The sequence below is a fragment of the Seriola dumerili genome, unplaced genomic scaffold, assembly GCF_002260705.1.
Source record: "Seriola dumerili isolate Sdu_G_001 unplaced genomic scaffold, Sdu_1.0 BDQW01000478.1, whole genome shotgun sequence".
In the NCBI taxonomy this organism is placed as follows: Eukaryota; Metazoa; Chordata; class Actinopteri; order Carangiformes; family Carangidae; genus Seriola; species Seriola dumerili.
Genome location: NW_019174733.1, coordinates 4,694,643 through 4,719,829, shown reverse-complemented (window position 1 = coordinate 4,719,829; position 25,187 = coordinate 4,694,643). Strand labels below are relative to the sequence as shown.

The window sequence follows — 25,187 nt, the reverse complement described above, 5'->3', positions numbered from 1 at the left end:
TTTTTTTTTAACAAGCTCTTTTACGAATTTGTTTTCCTAGAAGTGCTTTATAAATATATACAAACAAGTGGAGGTCTCCCCTGACAACAGAGAGGTCCAGCCTACGCTCCTCTACAGGCCACAGCATGCATATGAAGAATTTCACCATATTTCAGTACAAACAATATTGTCAACTGAACTAATTTTTGCTTGAATGAACAAGAGAAACGATTGGATCCATGAGCCAATAATGTAAAGCATATTGTATATTATGACTTATATTTTGGTCGTGTACTCTCATGACCAAAAGACTCTTCCTATGTTAAAGAAAAACAAAACAACAGTGCAGATGTGGACACAGTGAGGCTCGGGATTTTTTTATACAGTTGTCATGTAGGAGACTGTCCACCAGAGTCCAGTGTTTGACTGTTGAACAGAGTCTGCTGCAGGTCAAACTGAGGCTAGAGGAGGAAAAGAAGAGAGAGGCGGAGGAGGAGGAGTTTGATGCCTCTGACTTTGTGCCAGATGTAACTAAACTTTGATATGTTGTTTAGTTTTTCTTTGATCTCTTGTCACTGTTTGGCCAAGAGCCCTGTCCTTCTGTTTTCTCTCCCTGTCTATGCCTCTGTTGCTGTCTGTGTGTCCTCCTCTCTTGTTCTGTTTCTGTCTCACAACCTCTAATGTCTCTCATTTGCATTATTGATTAATCCTGGATTATTTTTTAGATGAATCTGTTAATCGTTTGGTCCATAAAATGTCAGAAAATAGTGTAAAATATTCCAAGTGATGTCTTCAAATGTCGTCTTTTGTTCAGCCAACACAAAGATATTTAGAAAGAGATATATGACAAAGAAAAGAAGCAAATACCGCCATTTCACAACCTGCAACCAGACAATATTTGTCTTTTTTTCCTTGAAAAATGACTGAAAAGATGAATCAGAAGAGATACTTTTTGTGACTTGACTCATATACTAATCGTTTCCGCTCTATTATTCTTTTCTGCCTCTCTTGTACTGTCTCTCCTCAGCCTCTGACCTTTTGTTCTCAACCCTACCCACCCCCTGCACGTTCCTTATACCACTCCCCCTCCCCTGTATGTGTTTCATTGTCCCACCTTTGCTCTTCTGGAGCCTGTTGTAGGGTGACTTTTTGGCGGGACATCTATTGATCCAGCATCGTGCTCTAGTGTGTAGGTTTCACCTGTACAGCTGACGAGTCAGTTGGATGAAATCCAATGCGACATTCAAGCTCTCCCCACGTCAGGGTCAGCGTTCTTGTCCCTGGTCCTAGACAGTAGAGAGACAGGAGACTCCATTTGTGCAGAAGTAGTAGAAAATGGTAATAAGATGGGAAATAATGGTATTCTTTCAGTTGTCGCCTCAGCATGCCTCCAGCAGCCTCAGAACAAGCACAAAAATAGGAATGTAGGATTTAAATTGTATTTCAGAGATATTTTATTTAGGTCTACATCGTAGGGTTTTTCTGATAAAGTAATAATTTGATAATGAATCTGATGAACATATGGTGTTGATGCATGATGACATCTGAGGTTTGCTTATTCAGTTGCTGCTCAAGTTGAACGGTTCACCTATTTTCCTTTTCAAGTTCCCTCCCTCCTTTCCTCCTCTTCCTCTGTTCTCTACCCTTCCTCTCTGCCTTCTTAGCTCCCTCCCTCCCTCACTTCCTCTCCTTCTCCCCTCCTTCCCCGACGGTCTCATGTCCCAGGTGACAGAGAGGAGCTGTGCCCTTGAGCGAGCTCCGTGCAGCAGGAGCAGTAAATATTCGTCTGCTGTGTGTGTGAGTGTGTTGTATCTTCTCTACAAATACTGAGGATACTCCCCAGAATGAGGATGGTGTGATATTTTACAGCTCCTCTGAGATGGCTGATTTTGCCTTTTATGTTTGTGAAAGTAGGAAAGGAAAGCCAGCCAAGAGACAACTGGATTTGCTCAGAGCCATTTCTGTTCCCTTTGAATATATAAGCATATATGAGTTTTTAGGGTTGTGTGTCACAAGCATAAAACAGCTCTGGAGCAAAGCACTACTTCCAGGAAATATTATAGTAGCTTTTGATTGGTAATCTGTGCTATAATTTATTGCACACTGATCATATTTACACAAGTTCATGAGAAATAATCAGTAAAAATCAACTTGTCTTGATTTAAGATCTAATATTGTCTAAGAGTTAGTAAATGTTGTCTATGTTACAGTTGATTCTCTCTTTTATTTTAGTGCCTTAGCTCAGTAAAATGAACAGTAGATCTTTTCTACTTATTTGGTCATCATTTTGATATCGCACATTATTTTCTAAAGCACTAATAAAGATCACACTCACTATCACCTATTGCTAATTCCCATCTGGCAATTGTATATATAAATGGTTCCTCAAGGCACCAATAAGAAATAAAAAGTTGAACAGTTACAAGGTGAATATAATAATATATTCATGTGCCTCCATATACATATATACACAAATAGATGGGAGAAGATTTTATCCATATCAACCATCTCTCCCTCTCACACCCTATTTCAATGTTCAAATACTCAATTGTGCAAATAAATGAATACACAAATACAACGTAACATGACACACAAATGCCTCCACAAGAAAAATATCTATTCAGAATCTAATTGCAATGTTGTTTTCTCAGATAATGTATCGAGCCATTTTGTGTGTGTGATTATTGACAGGCGGTAACACAAGAGTGAAACACAACTGTGTCAAAAGAGATGATTTTCCAGAAGTAGGCTTGACTCTCTTCCTCTTCTGTTGTAACCTCCCCCGTAGCCATGGTAACCCCGCCGTTTCCAAGCTGCTCACTGCAGTGTTAGTGTGAAGGGGCCTGTGATCCACCAATCACATGTTCAACTCGCCTCTTCTGGTCCAGAGCATCTGTCACTCCCTCTGTCAGCTCTCACGTACACCACTCTGTCTCGTTCTCCTTTTGAATTTCTCCGACTCTCCCTGACTGTCTCTAACTCTCCCTCTTTCTCAATCTCTCTCTCTCTCTGTCTCTCTCTCTCTCCCATCTGAAAGTTGATAGCACTGGAAAATACCCATAATGCAAGTGGTGCCATTCCTCTGGAATGGTGACAGAATGTGAAAGCAGTAGCTGAGGGATGGATGAGCTGCATGTGACTGCCTGTGTGAACCTGTATGTTAGTGTGTGTGTGATATTACAGGCAGTGCTGCCAGAACAGTATTATTCCTGCTATAAATAACTTGCATGGGTGTGATGCTGATGAACTTCTTTATTATCAAAACGATGCAGGCAGACGGACAGAGTGACCACAAAGCAGTCCCAGTGATTTTCCATATGGAAGTCAATGACCACAGCGTTTATTTACTCAGCTGTGGAGAGCGGCTTTTCCACCAACAACAAAAATGTGTATTTAGACAAGTATCCTGAGGAATTATGCTTATATTCAACCACACTGCACTACAGTAAAGGTGTAGAGGTCGAGGCGGTTCTGATGTTTTGTTTATTTGCCAAACCATTCTTAACCATAGTTAATTAGCCATAACTGTTAACTTTCTTTAAACTTCTGTTCTATTTTTCTTATTGTCAACAAATCCCTTGAAAAGACTAAAACTAACAATTGATCCTACTGACAAATATTTCCTGTGTAGTCAAAACCTGATAGAGCTTATTGCTCTGTGCTGTAGACCTCCACTGTTGTCCAAAAACTATGAAAAGCACATCAGTGAGCCACACTGTCGCACCGAGTGACAGAGATTTCTTCTAAAGTCAATCCCACGTACACTGTTCAGCTACCGTTAATACAGTACATGCTATCACATCAAATCCATGTCTAAAAATAGTCCCAGCAAATGTGCTATTTACTCTTGTTTGAGTATTTGCTAAAACTACAGTGCCCAGCTGTTTTAGGAAATTACTGAGCCTTGTTTTTTTTACCAGTGAACACAGACAGGATAAGGATGTGAGAAAGTACAGGACTAACATGTTGTTTGTTTTGTTCTTTTTGTGGGATTTGTTGACAGCGAGAAAAATATGGAGTAAAAACTGTCTCGTCCTTTGAAGAAATGTTGGCCTTTAGCATTAAAAAAATTGCCAGTGAAAATAATGTTTTTCAAATTTGCCCAATATTAACATGCTGTCTCGTCTCTGGATTATCTATTATGTGTCTACTCAGAGCAACTGAGAAATCCTGTGGCATGAAAATAGAGCTTTGGGAGCACTTTACAGTTGTTGGTGGTCCTCCAAGATAAGATAATCAGATCACATACCACCCACAAGTGTAACAACCCAAGATCAAACATATAACTGGGATACACTATGCTCCATGTGAGGCTTAACCTCAGCTGTCTTTTCCCTTCTCCTCATATAGATAGAGATCAGATCCAGGCTCTTTATGCACATTTTCCAGGAGAGCAGAGAGTATACTTGGCTGCTATCCTCCTGCGCTGAGGCTCAGCTATGAGCAGGACTTGTGAGGAGAAATCAGTGGGGGTGAGCTTCTCATCCCCAGTTCCCACTCAGCTGACTGCAGTGAGGCGTGTCTGCTGAGGGGTGAGAGGTGGGAGGACAGAGGGTGTCCCTAATACCAGAGGAAAAGCCCCTAATCCTCTGTTAAAGTGTCCCCATTGATTGTTGGGAGGGCCCCACTGGTCCACTTGCCCCAAAATAGCGTCTGGTGTTATTGTTGTTGCTCTCTGCTGTTACTTGATTCGTAAACTCCCCCAGTACACACACGTAGAGTCAATGCTGTCAGCCCCCATGCACTGAGACCCCCCTGGTTCATTCCAACCAGGTAGAGCAAGCCCAGCCTTGACACACACTCACAACACACACACTCACAGTTGTCTTTGTTAGGAAAAAAAAAAAGCTGATAAGCAGGATGACAATAAAGAGCAGTGTGCTGGCAGAGACGGAGGGAGGCAGGGGGAGTGAACCAGAGAGAATGAGTGGGAGGGAAAGAGAGAGAGTGGGTGGGATAGCAAGAGAGGGGAGGGGGGGGGGTTTAACCATATCCCACTCGAATCATTTTGGCTCAAGTATTTGTTTCAGCTGCTATTTTCAGTTCAGCCCCTCTCCCGCTCACCATATCAAGATCACACAGCCCCTCCACCCCACCCCTCATAGTAAATGAAGGTGAGGAAGAAAAGGAAGGAGGCAGAGAGGGAGGGAGAAGCCTCAGCTACTATGGTAAGTCAGGGTGCTCTTCCTGCACCCTCCCCATTCGAAGGTGCTTTCTGGGGCAGGGGCCAGCTTCTGTGAAGCAGCAGGGATTTACCCGTTGTTGACACATTTAAAAAAAAAAAAAAAAAAAGGGAGCGAGAGATAGAGAGGGGTCAGGGAGGGAGAGAGACAGCAGAGGGGATTTAGTGTGTCCTTTCTGCAGCGTGAAAGACTGCAAGACGCTCAGTGCTTTGTTTACTCACCACTGCAGAGTTAGATAGACCCCTTCTCTTCTTTCCTCTCCACCCGGCATCCTCTTCTCCCCCCGCCACTCACGTCTTTCCTCCCACCATCCCTCTATCTAGTGCAGGTCATCGACCAGACAGCGGAAGGAGCTGTTGCATCCTCCAGTTCTAGCATCTCTTGGTGTGCTTTGATTTTTTTTTTTTTTTATACTCTGTTACCTGAGCTGTTGGCACCTTGCTCTCTCCTCTGAGTGGGATGGATGCCCATGAGGTTAAGATAAGGACAGAGCTGGCTGACTGACTGAATAGATGACCGGTTGGCGGTTTGGCTGCTTGGCTGGCTGACCACTCTGAGCTCAGGTTTCACTTCTGCTCATACAGAGGAGAGAAAGAAAGAGGGAAAGAAAGTGAGCATGGCTGTGGAAGAGGGTGCTGTCTTCCTAACACAAGTGAGTAGTGCTGACATTTGGGTTTATACTTACATTTTTAATTGTAATGTTTAATTCTGAAAACTTGGATTTGTGTTGAGATTTGTTGATGTGAGAGAGGTTACTGACTGTCTCAGAGGGTGATGTTCTGAATCCAGTGGTGAACCAAACCACGTGAATGAACTAGTCCTGTATCATGCATTATGACTGAATGGGTGTTTGGGTGAGTATGAACTTGGAAAGTTAGCTGATCTGCTGCACTTCAGACACAGATGAACTGTGTTTGAAGCAGGGAGTGTTTGACACTTCATGGCAATAATATACAGGATTCAGCACACATGAAGGTATATGGTACTTAGACAGGTAGTCACCAATGCACCTGCATATCCACATTGTACAGTGTGCATTCATGTTGTTTATGTGCTTTCTTTAAGGAAATAAATTATTTTTGGAAAATACGCTTATTCGCTTCCCCAGACACAGATATAACAAACGGTGTAACATGCATGTTAATCATTGTGCTTTTTTCCTTTTCTTCCTTTGGTCTTTTTCCCCCTGCTTCACGTCTTGGTGCTAACCTAAGCTAACCATCTCCTAGCTCTGGACGTGAATGTGTTATCAGTCTAAACATCCTACTCCCAGCAAGGAAGTGAATAAAGCATATTTTCCAAAATGTCAAACTGATCCTTTAAGATGGTAGCGAGGCTCGCAAGTACTTGCTGAAGCATGTACTGCACATGTACCAGTAACTTTGGGCTCTATAAGACAAAGTGAAAGATGTGAACTAAGTCACACTTGAAAAAAAACTTTTGTAGAAATAGATAATGTGGTGAGTTTCTTTCTTAGTAAAGCTTTCTTTCAGAGATCGCTGTGACAACCATTTATTTATTGGTATGTTTTTAGATGTCAAACAAGAAAGTACTCACTCACTTGCTCATGCATTAATTCATTCATCCATTCATTCATTCAATCATTCAATCATTCATTCATTCATTCATTCATTCATTCACTTACCTCCTTACTCACACTGCAATTCACAGTCATTCCTCCTAGTGGCCATTAGGAGGCATTAAACCACTTGACTCCTCTTTATAGTGCTCCTCAAATGCGTGGTGCCTTCCAATAGAAAGATGTGTTAGAGTGATGTTGATGCTTAAGATAACTGCACATGATATGTACCGTTATGAGAGCTGTGAAGCAGATGTTGATGCACTGAACATAAGACATTTTGTGTGTTGAAATCTGAGGAGTCTCTAAAATGTTAACACTCCTGTTATAGATTACCATTCATTGTGTTGCCAATAACATGCTTTCCATCCATACCTCTCTGAGGCTTAATGATTTTCTGGCATGAGCATGTTGACAGTGAAATGGGGGCATTAATTCATCAATAGCTTTTCTATATTTAGCCTTGAGAGAAAGAGAGAAATAAAGCTACAATGAGGGACTAAGCAGAGCAGGGGATTGGGGGAAATATGACAGTTTAAAGATGAGAAAAATGTATGCGGGGGTTGGTGGGGTGAGGTTCTTTGGCACTGGTGGGTGTTGTGGCCCACCACCTTTGTACTCATAGAGCTGTGGAGCACTGTCAGGAGAGCAGGGGATAAAGTGAAACAATGCAGCTGCCGCTGGTCTGGCTCTCCTCTTCTAAGCTTGCTCAGTTCACCCAGAGCTTACGGCGATGACATCAACGTACCTTGTTTGTCTGTGTTTGTATGTAGATACTTTTACCTGTATGTGAATAACGCACAAAAGTGTGTGCAGATGTGTATTTCTTATTTTTCTTATACATGGCTACAGTGCAAAATGCTATTGAGTTCCTGTATTTGTTACATGCTCGGTGCAGAGTGCCAGACTGACATCATCATAGTCTGCATCCCCGGGGGTATCGGTCTTTATACAACTAAATATCCTCTATCCATCTAGACTATCAGTGTGTTGATGTCATGGGGAGAAGAAGTGCCAAGTACAGATTCAGCAGAATGAAAACAAATGCTCTACAGATCCAGCATGCCATGAATCTCCATACTTAGAATGAAGGATTGATGTGAACCACCCAAAAAAACCTGGCTGCCCAGGCTCTGGATACTGGATACTGTGTCCCAAAATCTTCCTGGAGCTGTGTGAACACATTACTCTTCTTTACTCTTCGTCTAATTAATCTTGGGACCAGCGTGTTCATCAACAGCACAGTCAAAAAGTGTGCGTGTGTTTTTTCTTTGTGTTCATGCTAAGCACGCTTAATTTTTGTCACTTCTCCATTGTGAACACACTATGTAATTAAAACCTGCTTAAAATGATAAAATGAATACGTAATATTGAATTGTGATACAGCTTCAGTCTTTCCAGGCTAGAAAAAGAAATTCCTCATTAATTAGCTACTGTTGATATGGTAATGGTAGCTAGTTTTACTTGGGCATATGTTTAGTATAAAATTTGTTTTTGCTGTAATACTTATAGATAGTCACGAGTGCTCACAGCACTGTAGTGTAGAATTGTTACCTTGTTAAATTAGCCAGGCTGATATATCGGCCATCTGAAGATGCTCTGCACAGTACACACAATTCTTCAAAAATCGAATTTTGGGGGATTCTTTCTGGTATAATTTAAATCTTCAACTTTTAAATTGTGGGCTTTATTACAGGGTTTGCATTTTGTTGATGGAGCAGGTTGAGCTGCAACGCTTAGGCTTGATTGTTGTGTAGTATTTCAGTTTTTCCCTCTGCCTTTTAAAGAGCATGTGAAGACACCAGTCAGTTACCACAGGGCATTTTTAATTAGAATTGAGATGATTAATTGTTGTTTAACAGCGACTTACCCAACAATAAGCTGCATTTTTGACTTTGTAAGACTGTAATTGGGAATGATGGTATAATTCACAGCTTTTCCAGTTTTCACTTGTGTGTCAGATTTCTCTCACTCCCTCTCTCTCTCCCCCCTTCTCTTCCTCACCGTTTTATCTAACATTAGATTAATGCTTTCCTTCAGGCTTAACCTAGTCTTTAATGGCCCCATTTTCTTTGAACCTCTGATCTGAGGAGGCTTAATGATATTTCTCTTACTAATCTCTCGCCCTGTCCTCTGTAATGCTTCATTCACAAAGACTTCAAGGTCCCTCATGTTGGACGTAGATGGGATGTGGATGGAAGGTTGGACATGTTGGTCACCGGTTTTCAGTGCAGGCATTAAGGGATAAACTGACGAGAGCAATGAGTGACTTATGGAGATGAAGACTACTTAATCTAATGGCACTTACACTTGGGCAGATGCAGAAGGAGAAGCAAAGAGCACTATTTAAAAGATTAGTGCAAAATAGTATCCTTAAAAAAAACATGAAAACTTTAACTTTGAAAATTTTATTAGACCTCAGTATTTTTAGAGATGTACTGTATCTTTATCTAAAGTGAGAGCATGTATGTTGTAGGTAGGTATTTCTGGAAGTGTATTAATATTTCATTGTTGCTTGTGCTACACATCTGCCAGTACAAAGCCACCAGTTGTCTTCTGTTGAATATCTGCAATGAATGATTAAAAAAAAGACTACAGTATTGGATGTCATGTTTGACTTGCATAATATCACTGAGTGGTTGTAATGCATGCTGCCTGTCCACAGCAGTGTCACTCGTGTATTTTCATGTCAGAGGTTTTAGAGCGGTCAAGCATTTGGTGACACTCAACAAAGCCTAAGAGTCATGGCTCGCACACTCATGCTGTACACAGCACTGCACACACTAAGGACACATGTCTGTTATGTAAGATACAGGACAACTGTTGGGATGTGTATGAGCATGGCGGCGTGCACAGACTCACACATGCTGCACAGATATTCTATTATGTGGATATAATTTGACAAATAATTGATGATGGAGCTGAGGGTGATGGTGATATTCAGAGTGAAATATTTGGCATTAAATGGCTTTCAGTCATTTAAACTGTTGCAGAAAGTCGAGTCAAGTAAATTTATTCATAGTTAACATTTAAAAAGGACAAATGTTGACACAAATGCTCTAACAGGGAGGTGGAAATAAAGATAGGTAAATACAAAAGTTTCAAATGCACATAAAAAATAAATCCAGCAATGCAGAGTTTGGCTGTATTCAAACAAGTCTTTCTATTTTCAAAAACCATGGGAGACTAAATATAACAATTACACAGTACTTGGACTGGACTTGTTTAAATAGATCTTTATTTTATGAAGAAGGTTAGATAAATAAAATAAGGAAGCTAAATTTTGTAACAGAAGTTAGGCAGATTTATTTACTGGCGGATTTACAGCTTCTCAAAGAATATACCATGGCCAACAGTTTTATCAAAATCCCAATACAAGAAGGGAGAGAAAGAGAAAAGAAGTTGTGAGATATATAACTTAATATAAGCATTTAAAGAAGTGTATGAAATTTCATTTGGGGAAATGACCCCATGGTCTTAGATTCCCTTCTTGCCATCATGCTTTCTCACCAGAAAGACATTGTTTTCATCCCTGCAGGGCACCACTTGTAAACAACTGTCACTATGAATCATGCTGATACCATACAACATGTAGACATAACGTAGCAGACAGAGGAATTATCATAGAAAAAGTTGCCAGGAGTTTACTTCAGTGGCAGTGTCAGGGTGGGGCACTGTGATGACAGAGAGCTGGTGGAGAGTGTCGGCTGGCTGCGTTTAGACTGGATGGGAGCCAGAGTGTTTCTAACAGGTCATCATGAAGGACACTGTCTCTTGGTGTCCATGTAGAAGACCTCAGTCTGGGAGTATAGAGGTCTTTGTTGGTTACTGTTATGCTTAGTTATAATGCTTAATATAACTAAACAATATTTAGATGATGAATTGTGTTGTTGGATCAGCTGTTGTGATTTATTGGTGTGCTTTTGAATTCCATAGTCCCTTGATCTGTCTCATCGGTTTACTGTTCATCGCCCCCGACATCCAGAATAATATAACACGATCTAGTACACGAGCAATTGAGTTCTGATGCCGATTTGCATATCCACAGTGTTTCTAAGACTTTTTGTAGTTAGGAGATTCAGGCCACTGTACTGGTTGTTTATGTGTTTTCACAGTCAGTGGCCTATTTCACTGAACAGTGCAGCAGTGATTCTTTTGCAGCTGCTTTTAGGGAAATTATCTTTAGCTTTCATGAAGCATCTTTCAGCCTATAAGCACCTCTGTAATATTACTTTCACATGTCGGTAGTGGTTCATATATTTTCTATAATTGTTCTTGACCCATGGCTCACATTTGTTCCTCAGTTATCATGCTGGTTCTCACTCTCTAACATTGTGTTCTATCATGACTTTTCTCAAGGCCACAAGAACAGAAATATCATTAGTGGTTCAATGCTATCAAACAGTCCTCTGGGAGTTGGGGTTATGGAAAAAAGGAAGAAGACATTTCTAGATGTGAGCTGATCAACTGCAGAGATATGAGCTTTAGCTCAATGGTCTCTTGTAATGAGGAAATGACGCGGGTTCAAGTGACCATTGCTTCATCCGTCATTATGTTTTTGTCCACACATGCATGCATGCAGCACACACACACAAATATTTTCCTCTCACGGTTCTATACAGCCTATCAGTGGAACAATCTGATGCTGGATGTCTTCACTCACATTTTGGCTGTGGGTCAGATCCCTCTGTGTTCGTCAGAGTTATTTCTGGAAGAGCATGGCCAAGGGGGAGGTGGAGAGCACAATGTTGGATAAGTGCTCATACCGTTTGGCCCTGCTGAGTTTATCCTAAATGTCTCTGGACGCAAGGCTAAATTTAGCAGGTCTGGGCTTTTGATAATTCAGGGGAATTTGGTTTTTGAGCTTGTATTATGAAGCAGCATGTCACAGCTTCTCTCCCTCCTGTTCTCAGCAGCTCCAGTGCTGAGTTTTACAAAATGCTCTTTGCAAGGCTGCTGCGAAGAAGGAAGACAAAATGTGCCGAGTTTGCTGTGTGTCATTTTATGTCAAACCCAATGTCCTAGGAGCTACCATGAACACAGAGAAGAAAAACAACCTCCCTCTCTTCTTCTCTCTCTTTAGTTCTCTCCATCTCTTTTCCTTTGTGTACTCTCGTCTCTCTCTTGGTCTCTCCCCCTCCCTCTCTTCCTCTCACACACTCACACACATACACATGCACACCATATTTGTTATAGGAGCAAAACATGCTTGCCTCATCATTTTATTTTGGTGTGCAAAGCTCTATTTCTGTAGTGAAATAAAGGACAGCCAAGCAGAATAGAAGATGCTCTGCTTCTCGTAGCACAGCAACATAGACTCACAGAAGTCCATGTCGCTGTGGATTCAGAAGAGGTTTCTCGAAGAGAGGAGGTCTCTGTAGCAGCTGTAAAGACCACCCGGTCACTGAACTTCCTACCTTTGGGAATCAGAGACATTTAGATTTAACGAAGCTGAAATAACAGTCCAGTGGGATCTGATGGATGACGGAGGATGACTCGAACTGTTTGGATGATATGCTGTGGCTCTGTTGGCTTTTTTTCATGGATTTACTTTTTGAGATGTTTGCATTTTAACGGACTTATAGATTGATTGTAATGGGACAATGGACCCACTGTATGTGTGGATACTGGCTCAGTTTTTCCCCTCGTTAAGATGTTTTTTGGTTGTCTGAGAAAATATGACAGAGTTCTACCTGGTACAGTAACATTTTGGCATTTGTATGTGCTTTTGTTGTTCTGTGTGCATAATTGTAACAGTGTGATAAGTTGATGCAGATGAACATGTGGCCAGTGTCTGACTTGACATACTCACCTCCTCTCACTTTCTCTCTCTCGCTCTCTCTCTCTCTCTTGTCTGCCTCTCTTTTTCTGTCTTTGTTTTTTTCCTCTGCAGTCTGACAGTAATGCCAGTTACCTGCGAGCTGCCCGGGCAGGGAACCTCGAAAAGGTTCTTGACTACCTCAAGTCTGGGGTTGAAATTAACATTTGCAATCAGGTAAGTTTTCTGAGACTGTTATTAAGAAACTTAAATGTTCGTGTGGATGTTTGTCCTCCTTGAGGTTAAAGAAGAATATTGAGTTATTCTTTTCTACACACATAAACATGCCTTTACCAAACTGCTGCATCAGCTAAATTTCAGATTCAGGGCTCGAGGGCTCACGTCTAACTGCACAAGCAGAATATTTTTATATATTTTATGATTTTAACCCTTTTATTAAACACAGTCAAACATTATGTCATAATATGTTTAAGTGCATGAGTGAAACTAACTCACTAAATATGTTTATTCTCAGAATGGTTTGAACGCTCTTCATCTTGCCTCCAAGGAGGGGCATGTAGAGGTTGTTGCTGAACTGCTGAAGCTTGGAGCCGCTGTGGATGCAGCCACGAAGGTAAAGCCCACCCTGACACCTATTGTAGCTCAACTGATGTTACGGGGACTATATTTGGATCCAGCACGAAGAATGGCAGCAGTATAGCAGTTACATGCAGTTACAGTATGAGTACTGCAATTGTGCAGCCTTTGTTAGGGTTCAATATTGGATCAATATTTAATGATCCCTGTGGGGATCACTGCTGGAAATAGTGAGAGAATCAAGGAGGAAAAAATTAAATATACTGCATGTCAGAATGAAGCAAAAGGAGTTCAGTATAATTGCAACAGTAGAATGTATTAATGGGAATTGTACCTAATAAAAAAACAAGGTGCACAAAAGCAGCAGCAGTAGTAGTGTTATATTTCATGGACTGTACAATATGATATCATTTAGTGTAATACATCCGGGGAGGGCCTCCTCCTCTGAAGCATCTTTACTCTGATGCTAAAAGGAGCTGAGAGGGAGAGCCATTGAAAATATTATCCAGATTTGCACCCAGAAGGCTTTCACTCCCATTTAGTCGTCTCATTCAGCTTCTCTGCCACAGGCCATAAGCCTAGTGCTGACATAAACACAGGACACGATGAAATATTCAAGATCAAGGAGAAAATCTCCCCAATTAAAGCGTCTCTCTATTGTGACCCCGAGGATGCTGAGGGATTAGTTTGAGATCTTGGGAATCCACTGCCTGCACCCTAATGGCAATCAATTTGTATGTTATGCAGTCAGGGGGGGTGGTGCCATCGAGGACACCAACATGTAGTAACACAGAGTGTTTCATTTAGGCTGTGTGGGGGTGTTTGATGCTAAAGTTAATTGTGTATCCGCCCCTCTAATGCTGTAGTGCTCTTGTTGTGGGAAGAATTAAATAGGAGGCCGTGTCCTCGGTTCATTAGCCCCAATAACAAATGCTACCCTTGTGAAAGTTTACAATGTTGAGACTGTCAGAGAGAAGCTGATTTAACTCTGTTGTAATTTCAGTGGCTGCAGTTTGTGGTGTTTTTATTGCATTAGATTTGTGAATCTTTAACTTTTCTTTTTGAAACAGTCAGAGAGAGATGGTTCAACCTAATTCTTTAGTCTGTAGTGATGTCGTGCTGGACTGATCTAGCAGTTCATGGTGCAACCCTATCACCCAGAAATTACTTTTATACTGTATACTACTAATTTATTTTGCCAGCTATATTTGATGGAAATGAAATTGGAAATGCTCCAGTGAAGGAATTGCTGTGGTTTGGTTCCACAAGATGTTAAACGTTATTTAACTACGTTGTGTCTTGTGCTTCAGATTGTCATTGAGTTTTTCAATATTTAACCAAGGCCACGATCTTTCCCTAACTTTAACCAAGTGCTTTCAGTGCCTAAATATAATCCTATAAAACTTTAATCATGCTTTAGTTGCTTTGAGCAGATATGGATTTACAAGAGTGGATATTGTTGGGAAAATGAATGAAATACTTTGTCTGTGAATACTTTGCTAATTAACATGTGGATTACCTTGCTTGGATGTTCAGAGGTTTAATGGTGAGAAAGACTGCAGTCAGCATCTCTACAATTTAAATGTTTTGTACTCCAGAAAAGCTTTTAGGCTCAGTAAAGCACACAAGCTCTTGTATTCAGCAACTTTATATTCCAAACAGTCTTGTCTGTCTCTTTATTTAAACTGCCTTGGCCTTAGCAAACATGGCTATCTGTAGTATACAGTCAAGTGACGGATGATCATGATTGCACAACAGCACTTGTTGCAAATAACAGAGCCAGTATCACATGGCCAGGAAACAGGCTGGGGGTAGACTGTGCCTTCACAGGGACCAAGGACCAGTACAGGTTCATAAAAAGCCTCCTGTTATCCTGCCTTTATTTATGGCCGAGGCTCAGCGAGAGCTCATTTACTGTATGTGTTGGACGTGCGGCATCGGAAGTGACACATTGTTGGCAGTGCAGGCAGGGAGATGCCAGAGCTGGAACGCAGGCGGTACAAAAGTGTGGTTGGTGTGAGGGGATTCACCGGGGCACATGGATACTGACATGTTAGACTATAGTGACAAACAGTCACACAGTCACACACATAAAAGCAGTACGGTGGGACAGGTGGGGCAGAGCTTAACACACATTCCTGTGGTTGTTCCATGTAATCCAGAAAGGAAACACTGCTCTGCACATAGCCTCACTGGCTGGCCAAACGGAAGTCGTCAAAGAGCTGGTCACTAATGGAGCCAATGTCAACGCACAGTCTCAGGTGGGTTATACTCAGCATGCACGCTCACACGCACATGCGCACAATGTCATAATGACAGTAAGGTTGCTGTTGGTCTACATTTAGTCCCTGAAACGACTTAAATGCACTCACACTGCTGTGATGCACACATTTGTTTGTATGATACTGTATCATAAAGTCGATGACATTGAGGGAATCACTCAGTGCAATGATCCTCACTGACAGAATCTGGCATCACGCCAACTAGGCCTCTGCCTCCCAAGGAAACTGCTGTCCTTGCATGTTATATTTAACTCTATCAGATCAAGGTGAGAGGAAAGACTTCAAGCGGCTTCTTTCATTTTGTTTTGTAGATGAGATTTATTGCCTGGGTATTTTTCATTCTCAACATTCTCACTTACATTGATATGATTTGATAGTAAAAGTGTCATCATTTGAGGCGTATTGGGACCTGTTACATTTTTTATGATGCGGTTTGCGGTTTCTATGCAAAATAGAGGAAAAAGCCTCTGCCATTAAAGTTTTAACATTTGTGTAAATGTGCGTGCATGTTTTGTGTGCAGAATGGCTTCACTCCTCTGTACATGGCAGCCCAGGAGAATCACCTGGAGGTGGTACGGTTCCTTCTGGAGAACAGCGCCAGCCAGAGTATGGCCACTGAGGTACTGTACGTGTGTGTTTGTTTGTGTGTTTGTGTTTTATTGTGTGTGTGTGTGTGTGTGTGTGTGTGTGTGTGTGTGTGTGTGTGTGTGTGTGTGTGTGTGTGTGTGTGTGTTAATATGTGTATGTGTGCCAGTCCTGTCCACCTCTCTATAGTCATATCATTATGTATCCATGCATTTTCTCTGCCTCAGTCATGTGTGGTCTTAACATCTGTTGTACTAACCACCTTCATCTCCTCTCTCCCTCTGTTTCCTTCCCTTCCTCCTTTTGTCACCCCGACGATACTCACTCTGTATCTGCCTGTGTCTCCATCTCTGTCTTCTTCTCTCTGTCCTGTCTTTACTTCCCTGTCTCTGTCTTTTTCTCATCCTCTCTGTCTCACATTCTTGCTCTGTCAACTCTTTGGCCTTTTCACCCTCCTCCTCAACCTGCCCCCTTCTCCACCTCCCCTCCTCCCTCCCTCCCTTCTCCCATCTCTTTCATGAGGGACTAGGCAGAGCTTCATTGATTGGTAGTGTATGGTGTTGGAGGCAGAGTGACCTTGAGTGGGTCACACACGAGGTTCGCTCCGCTCGCTGCCTCTCCTCCACGGCTGCTGCTGCCATTACTGCTCTGATTTACGTTGCTCAGCCTGTGGAAACCATACACACACACATAATTACCAGTCACCACACGTATACACACACAAGCACGTGAACAGCTGATGGAGCTAATGGAATACCCAAGCCAGTCTGCAGTCCATTGTTTTATATTGATGGGCTACATGGTAGAACAGGGGATGCCCTTCAGGACGTGCATACACATACACATAGATTGTGCCTGCACATGTGCACACGCACACATAGATGTAGTACTCGTGAACTTGATATATGGATGCAAACACATGCATTGCATATATATATGTGCTCATACACATATTGAGATACACAGTATGACACATTGGATAGGAGCTTTCAGCTGAATTATGCATCATAAGGATAATGTGTGTGGGAGATAAATGGGAACCTTCTCCACCACATCTATTCATTATGTAACTTACATTGCTGCCCCATATGGAGATGAGGCTCAGAAATCTACATCTGTTTGAGACATGGAATTTTAAGTTATAACTTAATATCTTGAACACTACAAGCAGGTTAAACTCTCATTTTGTCTTAAGTTTGAACTCCATATTCTTCTATATTGGTTTTCTATCTATCCAGATGAGTCATTTTCTGCAGAGCTCCCAAATGATTGAAACAAGTGATTTGACGATTTGATAATAGTGACATAAATATAAAATGGTCACCTCTACAATCGTAAAGTTATCTCTGACTTGTTTGAAAGAAAAAAATAATCCACTATCATCCACATGCAATGACCCCTCTTTCCCCTCATATGCAGGATGGCTTCACGCCTCTGGCGGTGGCCCTCCAGCAGGGCCATGACCAGGTGGTCTCCCTGCTACTGGAGAACGATACAAAGGGCAAGGTACGCCTGCCTGCCCTGCACATCGCTGCCCGCAAGGATGACACCAAGGCCGCGGCCCTGCTCCTGCAGAACGACCACAACGCGGATGTTGAGTCTAAGGTGAGTGACAACGCTGATGTCTGTCTCTGCTGGTGGATCTTCAGTTGGTTGCTTTGTTTTTTTAATCTCTTTGATTTTTTGATTGTGTGATTGTTTCTTTGATTATGGATGTATTTGGTTTCCTGTGTTTTTCTGTTTCTTGCTGCCTTTTTCTCTCCTTCTTTCTTGGTTGAATTTGTTTTTGATGCTCTTTTTGGCAGAAAGGGGAAACGAGCAGAAGTACATTTTGAGTTTATATATATTTAAAAACATTATTAACACATATTAACAGGACAACAATTACTGTATGCTTGTAAAATTTTGTATGGAAGACATTATTATTGGTGAATGTACTGTATGATCATGCTGGAAGAGGATTTTAAGTTTGAGATTATCTATATCTCAAACTTACATCTTAAATAAGTATAGTGACTATATGTTCATCATTTTTTTTTTTAACATAAATTATTTTGTACTGAGCTCCTTCTCCCGTCTCTCTGCTCCTCCACTTCATGTCAATGGAGGCCCTTCTCTGTTTTTTTCTGACTAACTGCCCATTCTCTCCTCTCTTGGCTTGACTTTGTAGATGATGGTGAATAGAACAACAGAGGTACACCTCTACTCTGTACATTACGTAGTCTCTCCATCGCAGCTCATAAAAACTCTGAAAAAAAAAAGAACACTCTAGTGCTCCTGACTTGATGCAGTAGTGTTTCTGCAGCCCTTCCACTTCCCCCTTTTCCATTTTAACTCAATGTCGTCTTCCTCCTCTTCATCGCTTCATTCATGTAGTGGATATCTCTAGTCATGGAGAGAGTCAGAGTAGCGCATGTTTCACTAATACTGATTTAGTTAATCCTGAGGCTGGAGGTTTGGGTATCAAGGTTTTTTCCTTGATTCTAATGGTTTCATGGTGACCAAAGCTTAAGCTTCGGCTGTTATTTTTGCCAAAATTCTTTGGGACTGTTGACAAAATGTTGTCCTACTGTGTCCTGACACAGTCCGTCCATGAAACTGATTAACATGATAACCAGTGTTAGCATGGAAAGTGGTTATCATTCATTGAAAAGCAGCGGTTTGTCCATAACCTGCATGGCAACCAAATCCCCATTAAGCTGTAAAGGAACCCAGCCTTCTAGCAACAGACAGCTAGTAGAATTAGTTAACTAGTCTACCCCATGTTGGTTTTTAGTACTTCTAATCCTCAACCCTTGCACCTAAAGCATTTTGCATGGGACCAAAGCAATAAGCTAGCTCGACACTGCTTCTATGGTAACAAGGAGCCCTTCGTCACACCAAAGTCAGGTGGCCACCTTCTGGGTGCGCCTGTTTTGGTTGGCATTGTTTCTGGCTTTGGCAGGCTTGCTAGTTATCTGGTATGACTCATCCAAAAATGGCTTTGTCACCTGAGACGCGTGTGTTATGGCAAACAAATTTGCGTAGTACGCTGATCAAAGATGGAAAAAAGTTATTGCAGATTTGATAAAAAGAAGATGAGATTAACTACTGTATCTCTGCAGATTGACTACAAAAAGGCAGATTTTTGTGGTTCATTTAATTTTTTGGTTACCATACTTTTCTAATATGATTGCAAAGTCTAAGAATATCTTTTGAAATTGTTCATAGTTGTAGTAGTGTTTTCGGTTTGGGACACCAGATATCAGCAGATATGTGGATACACAAGTCTGAGACACCTGCTTCCCACACGATTATTGGTTATTTGAAACAGGGATTTTCAGTGATTAGATAGCTTAATATGAGATTCCCTCCGTCATTGGACGGATTGTTTCCAGTGTCCTTTTGTTGCTTTGTCAGCTGTTGCTCACTAAGCCAGGGGTTTTGCCGGGAAATGATTCTCATTTAAGATGCTAACAAATGGACATCAGGTTCATTTGCAGGACACTTTTTGCACACTATCAGGTTGTAAGTGAGATTCATACTAATTACCTCTAAATAATATCTGTCAAAATTGAATTGTATATGACACTCAGGCCCACATAATCAAACTGTACTTTGCCCAGTGTGTTAGTGTAACGATGAGTGATATTTCAGTATCATGAAAGCACATAGAAGCCCGCATGGTATACTGACTTTAAAACCCCTCTAGTTGTCAGCATACCAATGGCCCCATGTTCGATGCTTCTATTAAAGGACTTTTTCTGCCACTGTGAGAAAAGTCAGGTGTTAGTTTAACAGTGTTTTGTAAAATGTGTCCTTGTCTGATGAAGTGTGATTGTATGTGAACCATAGGCCTTTGTAGACTGCTGTAAATGCTCAGTGTCACGACTGAAGTGTACATGAGTACTGTGTTTCATAGTTTGTGATGTAATGTGTGGCTTGTCTGTTTGCATGTGCGTGTTGTACGGCTTTCTTCAATCCTCAGAGTGGTTTCACCCCTCTCCACATCGCGGCTCACTATGGCAACATTAACGTGGCCACACTCCTGCTGAACCGAGGCGCTGCTGTGGACTTCATGGCTCGGGTGAGTTTATTCTGCCATCTGCTGTTTGGGAGGGGTATTACCAACATTAAAGGTAAATAAGAGTAAAAGTGTTTATAGTATGATGTTATGCTGGGACAATGGTTCTTTTTCGCAGCAGTCATTTTGACTTTTCATAGTAGGTAAAGCACAAGTGTTACTAATAACATTAACAATGTCTCAGTTTGATTCAAGTGTCTCATTAAGCTGAAAGCCTCAGTGAAAATGTAGCAGCTCATTGGAACTCAACCACCATTCATTTTATTATTCGCACCTGCGCTTTTCCTTCTGTGACATGTCAAAAGGTCTTCTGTGTAAAAGGCCTATTGTAGTCATTACACTCCTCCATTTTAGGCTCATTGCAAACAAAACCCATTCATGAATGCTAACTCACTCTACAGTTATTATTTAGCATGAGCCCCTCAGGTTAAGAGCGTCAACTGAAGACACAAATGTAAAATGTTGGATTTTTGCAGAAGTATTATTATTAGTAGACTTGGCATTTAGAGATGAAGGCACCTGCTGCTACAAGAAAGAAAAACTATGTGAAACCAGAGCCCCCCACATTAACTGTGATGAGCTGTTAATCCCTCTCTTTTAACAAATAATGACAGTGGAGACACTGTAAAGAGTCAAAGTTAAAACATGTTGTGTAACTCTTCTCTAGTACATTATACAGTTAGAGAAAAAGAGAATCCAGTTGCAGCATATTTCATGAAAATGAGCATTCATTCTCTTACCTTAAATATGTAGGGATTGAGAAGGCATCACTGTGGAATACAGTGGGAGATTTAGAGATGTTACTCCCTAAGAGGAAAGCTTTCAGGATTTTTGAATTGCATAATTTAAGCCCCAGAGGGTTGAATGAGGACCTAGACAGTGCACTGGATTATATTTGTTTTCAAAGAGCAAGTGTTTTTAAGAACAAAATTAAATTTTTATTAAAGAGTGGATGTGTTAATTCAGCTTCAGACTGCCCTTGAAATTAGTTAAGGATACTCAGACATGAAAGAGATTTTTTTAGTTTTTAAAAGAACAAGGTTGAAAGAGTACAGACTTTGTACTTTAAAAATGGAGATCCACTAGTCAACTGGACTGTATATAAGGAAAACCATCAGACAGCACTCGACGAAGACAAGATAGTTGAAAATGTTTTTAGATGTGTTTTAATTTTGATGGACTTGCGTTGAAGCTCATATTGGTTTGCTTCTCACTGTGTGTGTGTGTGTTCACTGTAAACACGGCAAGGGACATCATTATCATTTATTTTAAGTGGGAATTGGGGTCTCCCAGTGCCCACTTGAAATGATAATAAATGATACATCCCCTACTGTCCATTAAACAAAGCATTAATAAAGCATATAGAGCATTATAAATGTTACATGAGCTGTATTATAAGCTGCTCAGTCAGGTGCATCTCTTCACCGGTATCATTCTTATTTTAAGAAATACTTTGATATAATGAAACACATAAGCAGAGTATAATTAGTATTTATTTACTGTGATATTTACATTGTGGTCTAGAGCAGGTGCTAATTAAAACTGAAAATTACAATTAAAAATTTGTTTGTGGCCACAGTAAACACTAGTTAACCAGAGTCAACAGTGGCCTGTAATTATATCAGCTTGTGTGTGAAGGAGTGTTGGCGTTTGTGCTGCTTTTTGACACTGATTACAAGTTGGGTCCAGAAAGACATGCTACTGCAGGGGAGATAGATGGGATTCAAGAATGGAGCCGTTTACTTGATAAAAGACTATGTATCCTTAATCAGGAGAGTGTATGGTTTATATTAGAGCTGACTAGAAATAAAAACATTGCAATCTGTTTACAGTCCACACGATTACATGTGTAATCCAATGAATTAATTTTAATTAATTATAGACTATTTAGATGGACATGCATGATGTTAGCTTTTGTGTAGATAATAAACCATTAGCTCTGATTTGACAGCTGACTCACAACACTTACTACTTCTTCTTTGTTCAGAATGACATCACGCCACTTCATGTGGCAGCAAAAAGGGGCAACAGCAACATGGTCAAGCTGCTCCTGGACAGAGGGTCCAAAATTGATGCAAAGACCAAGGTGAGATCATAGACCCCATTTGTTGCTGTGTCTTCATCTGGATTTGACTCTTGTCACATTTTATAGTGTGAAGTTTGCAGAAAAGGCAGCAACCAGGATTTTTAATTTCCTGTGATTTATCTATGCCTTTTCTCTCTCTCTCTCTCTCTCTCTCTCTCCTTTTTTAGGACGGTCTGACACCTCTTCACTGTGGGGCGAGGAGCGGACACGAGCAGGTGGTAGAAATCCTACTAGACCGAGGAGCACCTATCCTATCCAAGACCAAGGTAGCTACTGGGGCAATTAATTCAGGAGACACTGCTTTATTCAGAATAGGAAAGGATAGGTCACAAATGCATGTCACATTTTCATTTTTTCCACTGGCTGTTATAAAACAGAATAGAATAAATCACATTTCACTTGCAACAGGGTACAGTTTGTTAATAACACTCAATACAGTTGTTTGCATAAACTAGATTTCCTAATCACACAGAACCATTTGACATCTGTTAGCCAATCAGATAGCAGGTCTGTTGTTGTTGCTGTAGTGTTGTCGCATTGTCTCCATAACGTCTGTGCGACCTCTCCAGAACAGCCTGTCCCCGCTGCGTAGCCCCACAGTTTGACCTCGCAGGACGACCAGTGTAACAAAATAGACATTGTTGTAATGACCTCGTTATAACAATGCTTCTGTAACCTTCTCAACAACTTCCTTCACAGTCTTTCTGTGCAGCGCATGGCCACGCCCTAACTTACTGTGTCTGTCTGTCCATCTGTCTATGTGTCCGTCTGCGTGTGTGTTTGTCTCTCTCTCTTTGTCTCGCTCTCTGTCTGCCTCTCTCTCTCTCCCCTTCTCTCTCTCTCTTTCTTTCCCTCTCTCCCCCCACTATAGAACGGCCTGTCACCGCTCCACATGGCCACTCAGGGGGACCACTTGAACTGCGTCCAGCTCCTACTCCAGCATGACGTGCCTGTGGACGACGTCACCAACGACTACCTAACGGCGTTGCACGTCGCTGCCCACTGTGGTCACTACAAGGTGGCAAAGCTCATCGTGGACAAGAAGGCCAACCCGAATGCCAAGGCCCTGGTAGGGATAAAGGGGTGGACAGGGTTGGAGGGATGCAGGGAGTGAAAGTGAAATGTGGCATGGTCATATTGGACAAAAGCAATGAGCAAATACTGGCTTTTGAGGGCTGATAGCTGGTCATATCATTAGTCAACAAAATATATGTTATTTGAATGAATATTTTTTATATTTGATCATTTTTTCATTGTTTTATGTATTAGATTAATAAAGGCAATGAGAAAAGAAAATGCTGTTTTACCACAGTGTAGCTTATCTGGTTACAGAGGAACTATTTACAGTAAGGTCCAAAAGTCTGGGAACACTTTCCTAGTAGTCTCATTCTTTTGGACCACACTGTAGGTGCAGCAAAATGAGCCAGTCAACAGGATACACTGCATGCTGCATTGATATGATGGTGTGAAAAGGGAGAATTGATAGTAGTGTTTGGAACTTTTGTTACTTTTTTATTGATGTAAAGCGCTGTGTGAGTTTGTATCTGTGAAATGTGCTGTACAGATAAACTTTAGTTAGTTACTAGTGATAAAAAAATGTTAGATGGTGCCAGAGTGTAGAGAAGCAGAGAATTGAGAGTAGGGATGAAGCAAGATCTAGATTTCACTCCACTTACACAAAGGGAAACAAAAAGGATTTGAAGAAGTAAGAATAACTTTGAGAGAGGGTTTCCGCCTCACTCTTCTTGTTTGCATCTGACATTTTCTGTACCACTCATTCCTTTCCTGGCAGATAATTTGCTTCCCCTCGTCAGCCTAGTAAAAGCAGTCACACAGTGGCTGTGGAGAGTCCATCCCTTATACTTAGTGAAGATACTAGTGCTGGCTTTACACTGAGATTTTTTTCTTCCTTTCTGTCCGTGTGCAGAATGGTTTCACTCCACTTCACATCGCCTGCAAGAAGAACAGAGTCAAAGTGATGGAGCTGTTGCTTAAACATGGAGCTTCTATCCAGGCTGTCACTGAGGTACTACACCACACGGGACCCCATTTACTCTGCTCTTCTGCTTGACTGCCTCTTTAGGACTTGGCCCACGGAGTGGTTTCTTTAAACAATACTGATTTTTAGATATTCTAAGCTCTACCATTTAATACACAGTCTAGCTTTCCTGTGAGTGGGGCTTGTGTTAGTTTGGAATTCACAGCTTTGTGTTTATAGTAATGTTTCATTGTAATGATCATATTTGTTTCCCTGCAGTCTGGCCTGACACCCATCCATGTGGCAGCCTTCATGGGCCATGAGAACATTGTCCATGCTCTGACACACCATGGAGCATCACCCAACACCACCAACGTAGTGAGTGGATAATTTATGATGCAGTTACATGTTAGAAGTGCTTGAGTTTTCAAAGTTTTTGCTTCTGTTCAGAGTTCAAGTCTTACATCACTGCATATAAAAAGCTCCCACTGACTCCCAGTTCTGTGTTTTTTCCAGCGCGGTGAGACAGCTCTCCACATGGCAGCCAGGGCAGGGCAGACAGACGTAGTCCGATACCTGCTTAAGAACGGAGCCAAGGTGGAGACCAAGTCCAAGGTTAGAGCACTGAGACTCATTATCACTCACTGTGCCGGGGGGGAAACAAACGATGATAAAATACTAGGCCCAAAGTCACTTTTTCCTTCTCCACAGGATGACCAGACTGCGTTGCACATCTCCAGTCGGCTAGGGAAAGTCGACATCGTCCAGCAGCTGCTGCAGTGCGGCGCCTCTGCCAACGCTGCCACCACCTCAGGCTACACCCCCCTTCACCTGGCTGCCCGCGAAGGACACCAAGATGTTGCTGCCATGCTGCTGGAGAATGGAGCCTCGCTCTCCTCCTCAACTAAAGTAAGTCTGATGGAGGGTGTCACATGATTGCACAATGTGATGGAATTGAATATTTCTCTTTTTTTTTTTTACATGATAGCACATAACACTCAAACATGGACAAACGCATCTGGAGAACCCAGCATCACGTCAACTTATTTCAGTGCCATGTATCTCCACTAGTGGGCACCAGTCTCTGTTTCCTATAC

At 41.5% G+C, this 25,187-nt stretch overlaps 1 protein-coding gene across 1 annotated transcript in view; it reads left to right on the top strand.

The window, feature by feature from the left end:
* LOC111235209 (ankyrin-3-like) overlaps window positions 1-25,187 on the top strand; it is a 94,524-nt gene that overhangs the window by 20,183 nt on the left and 49,154 nt on the right. The window contains exons 2-14 of the mRNA XM_022763577.1: window positions 12,635-12,736; window positions 13,035-13,133; window positions 15,259-15,357; window positions 15,900-15,998; window positions 17,383-17,568; window positions 19,931-20,029; window positions 22,014-22,112; window positions 22,280-22,378; window positions 22,984-23,181; window positions 24,040-24,138; window positions 24,370-24,468; window positions 24,607-24,705; window positions 24,802-24,999. Of these exons, the coding sequence (XP_022619298.1) occupies window positions 12,635-12,736; window positions 13,035-13,133; window positions 15,259-15,357; window positions 15,900-15,998; window positions 17,383-17,568; window positions 19,931-20,029; window positions 22,014-22,112; window positions 22,280-22,378; window positions 22,984-23,181; window positions 24,040-24,138; window positions 24,370-24,468; window positions 24,607-24,705; window positions 24,802-24,999 (1,575 nt within the window). The remainder of the gene's footprint in view (window positions 1-12,634; window positions 12,737-13,034; window positions 13,134-15,258; window positions 15,358-15,899; window positions 15,999-17,382; window positions 17,569-19,930; window positions 20,030-22,013; window positions 22,113-22,279; window positions 22,379-22,983; window positions 23,182-24,039; window positions 24,139-24,369; window positions 24,469-24,606; window positions 24,706-24,801; window positions 25,000-25,187) is intronic.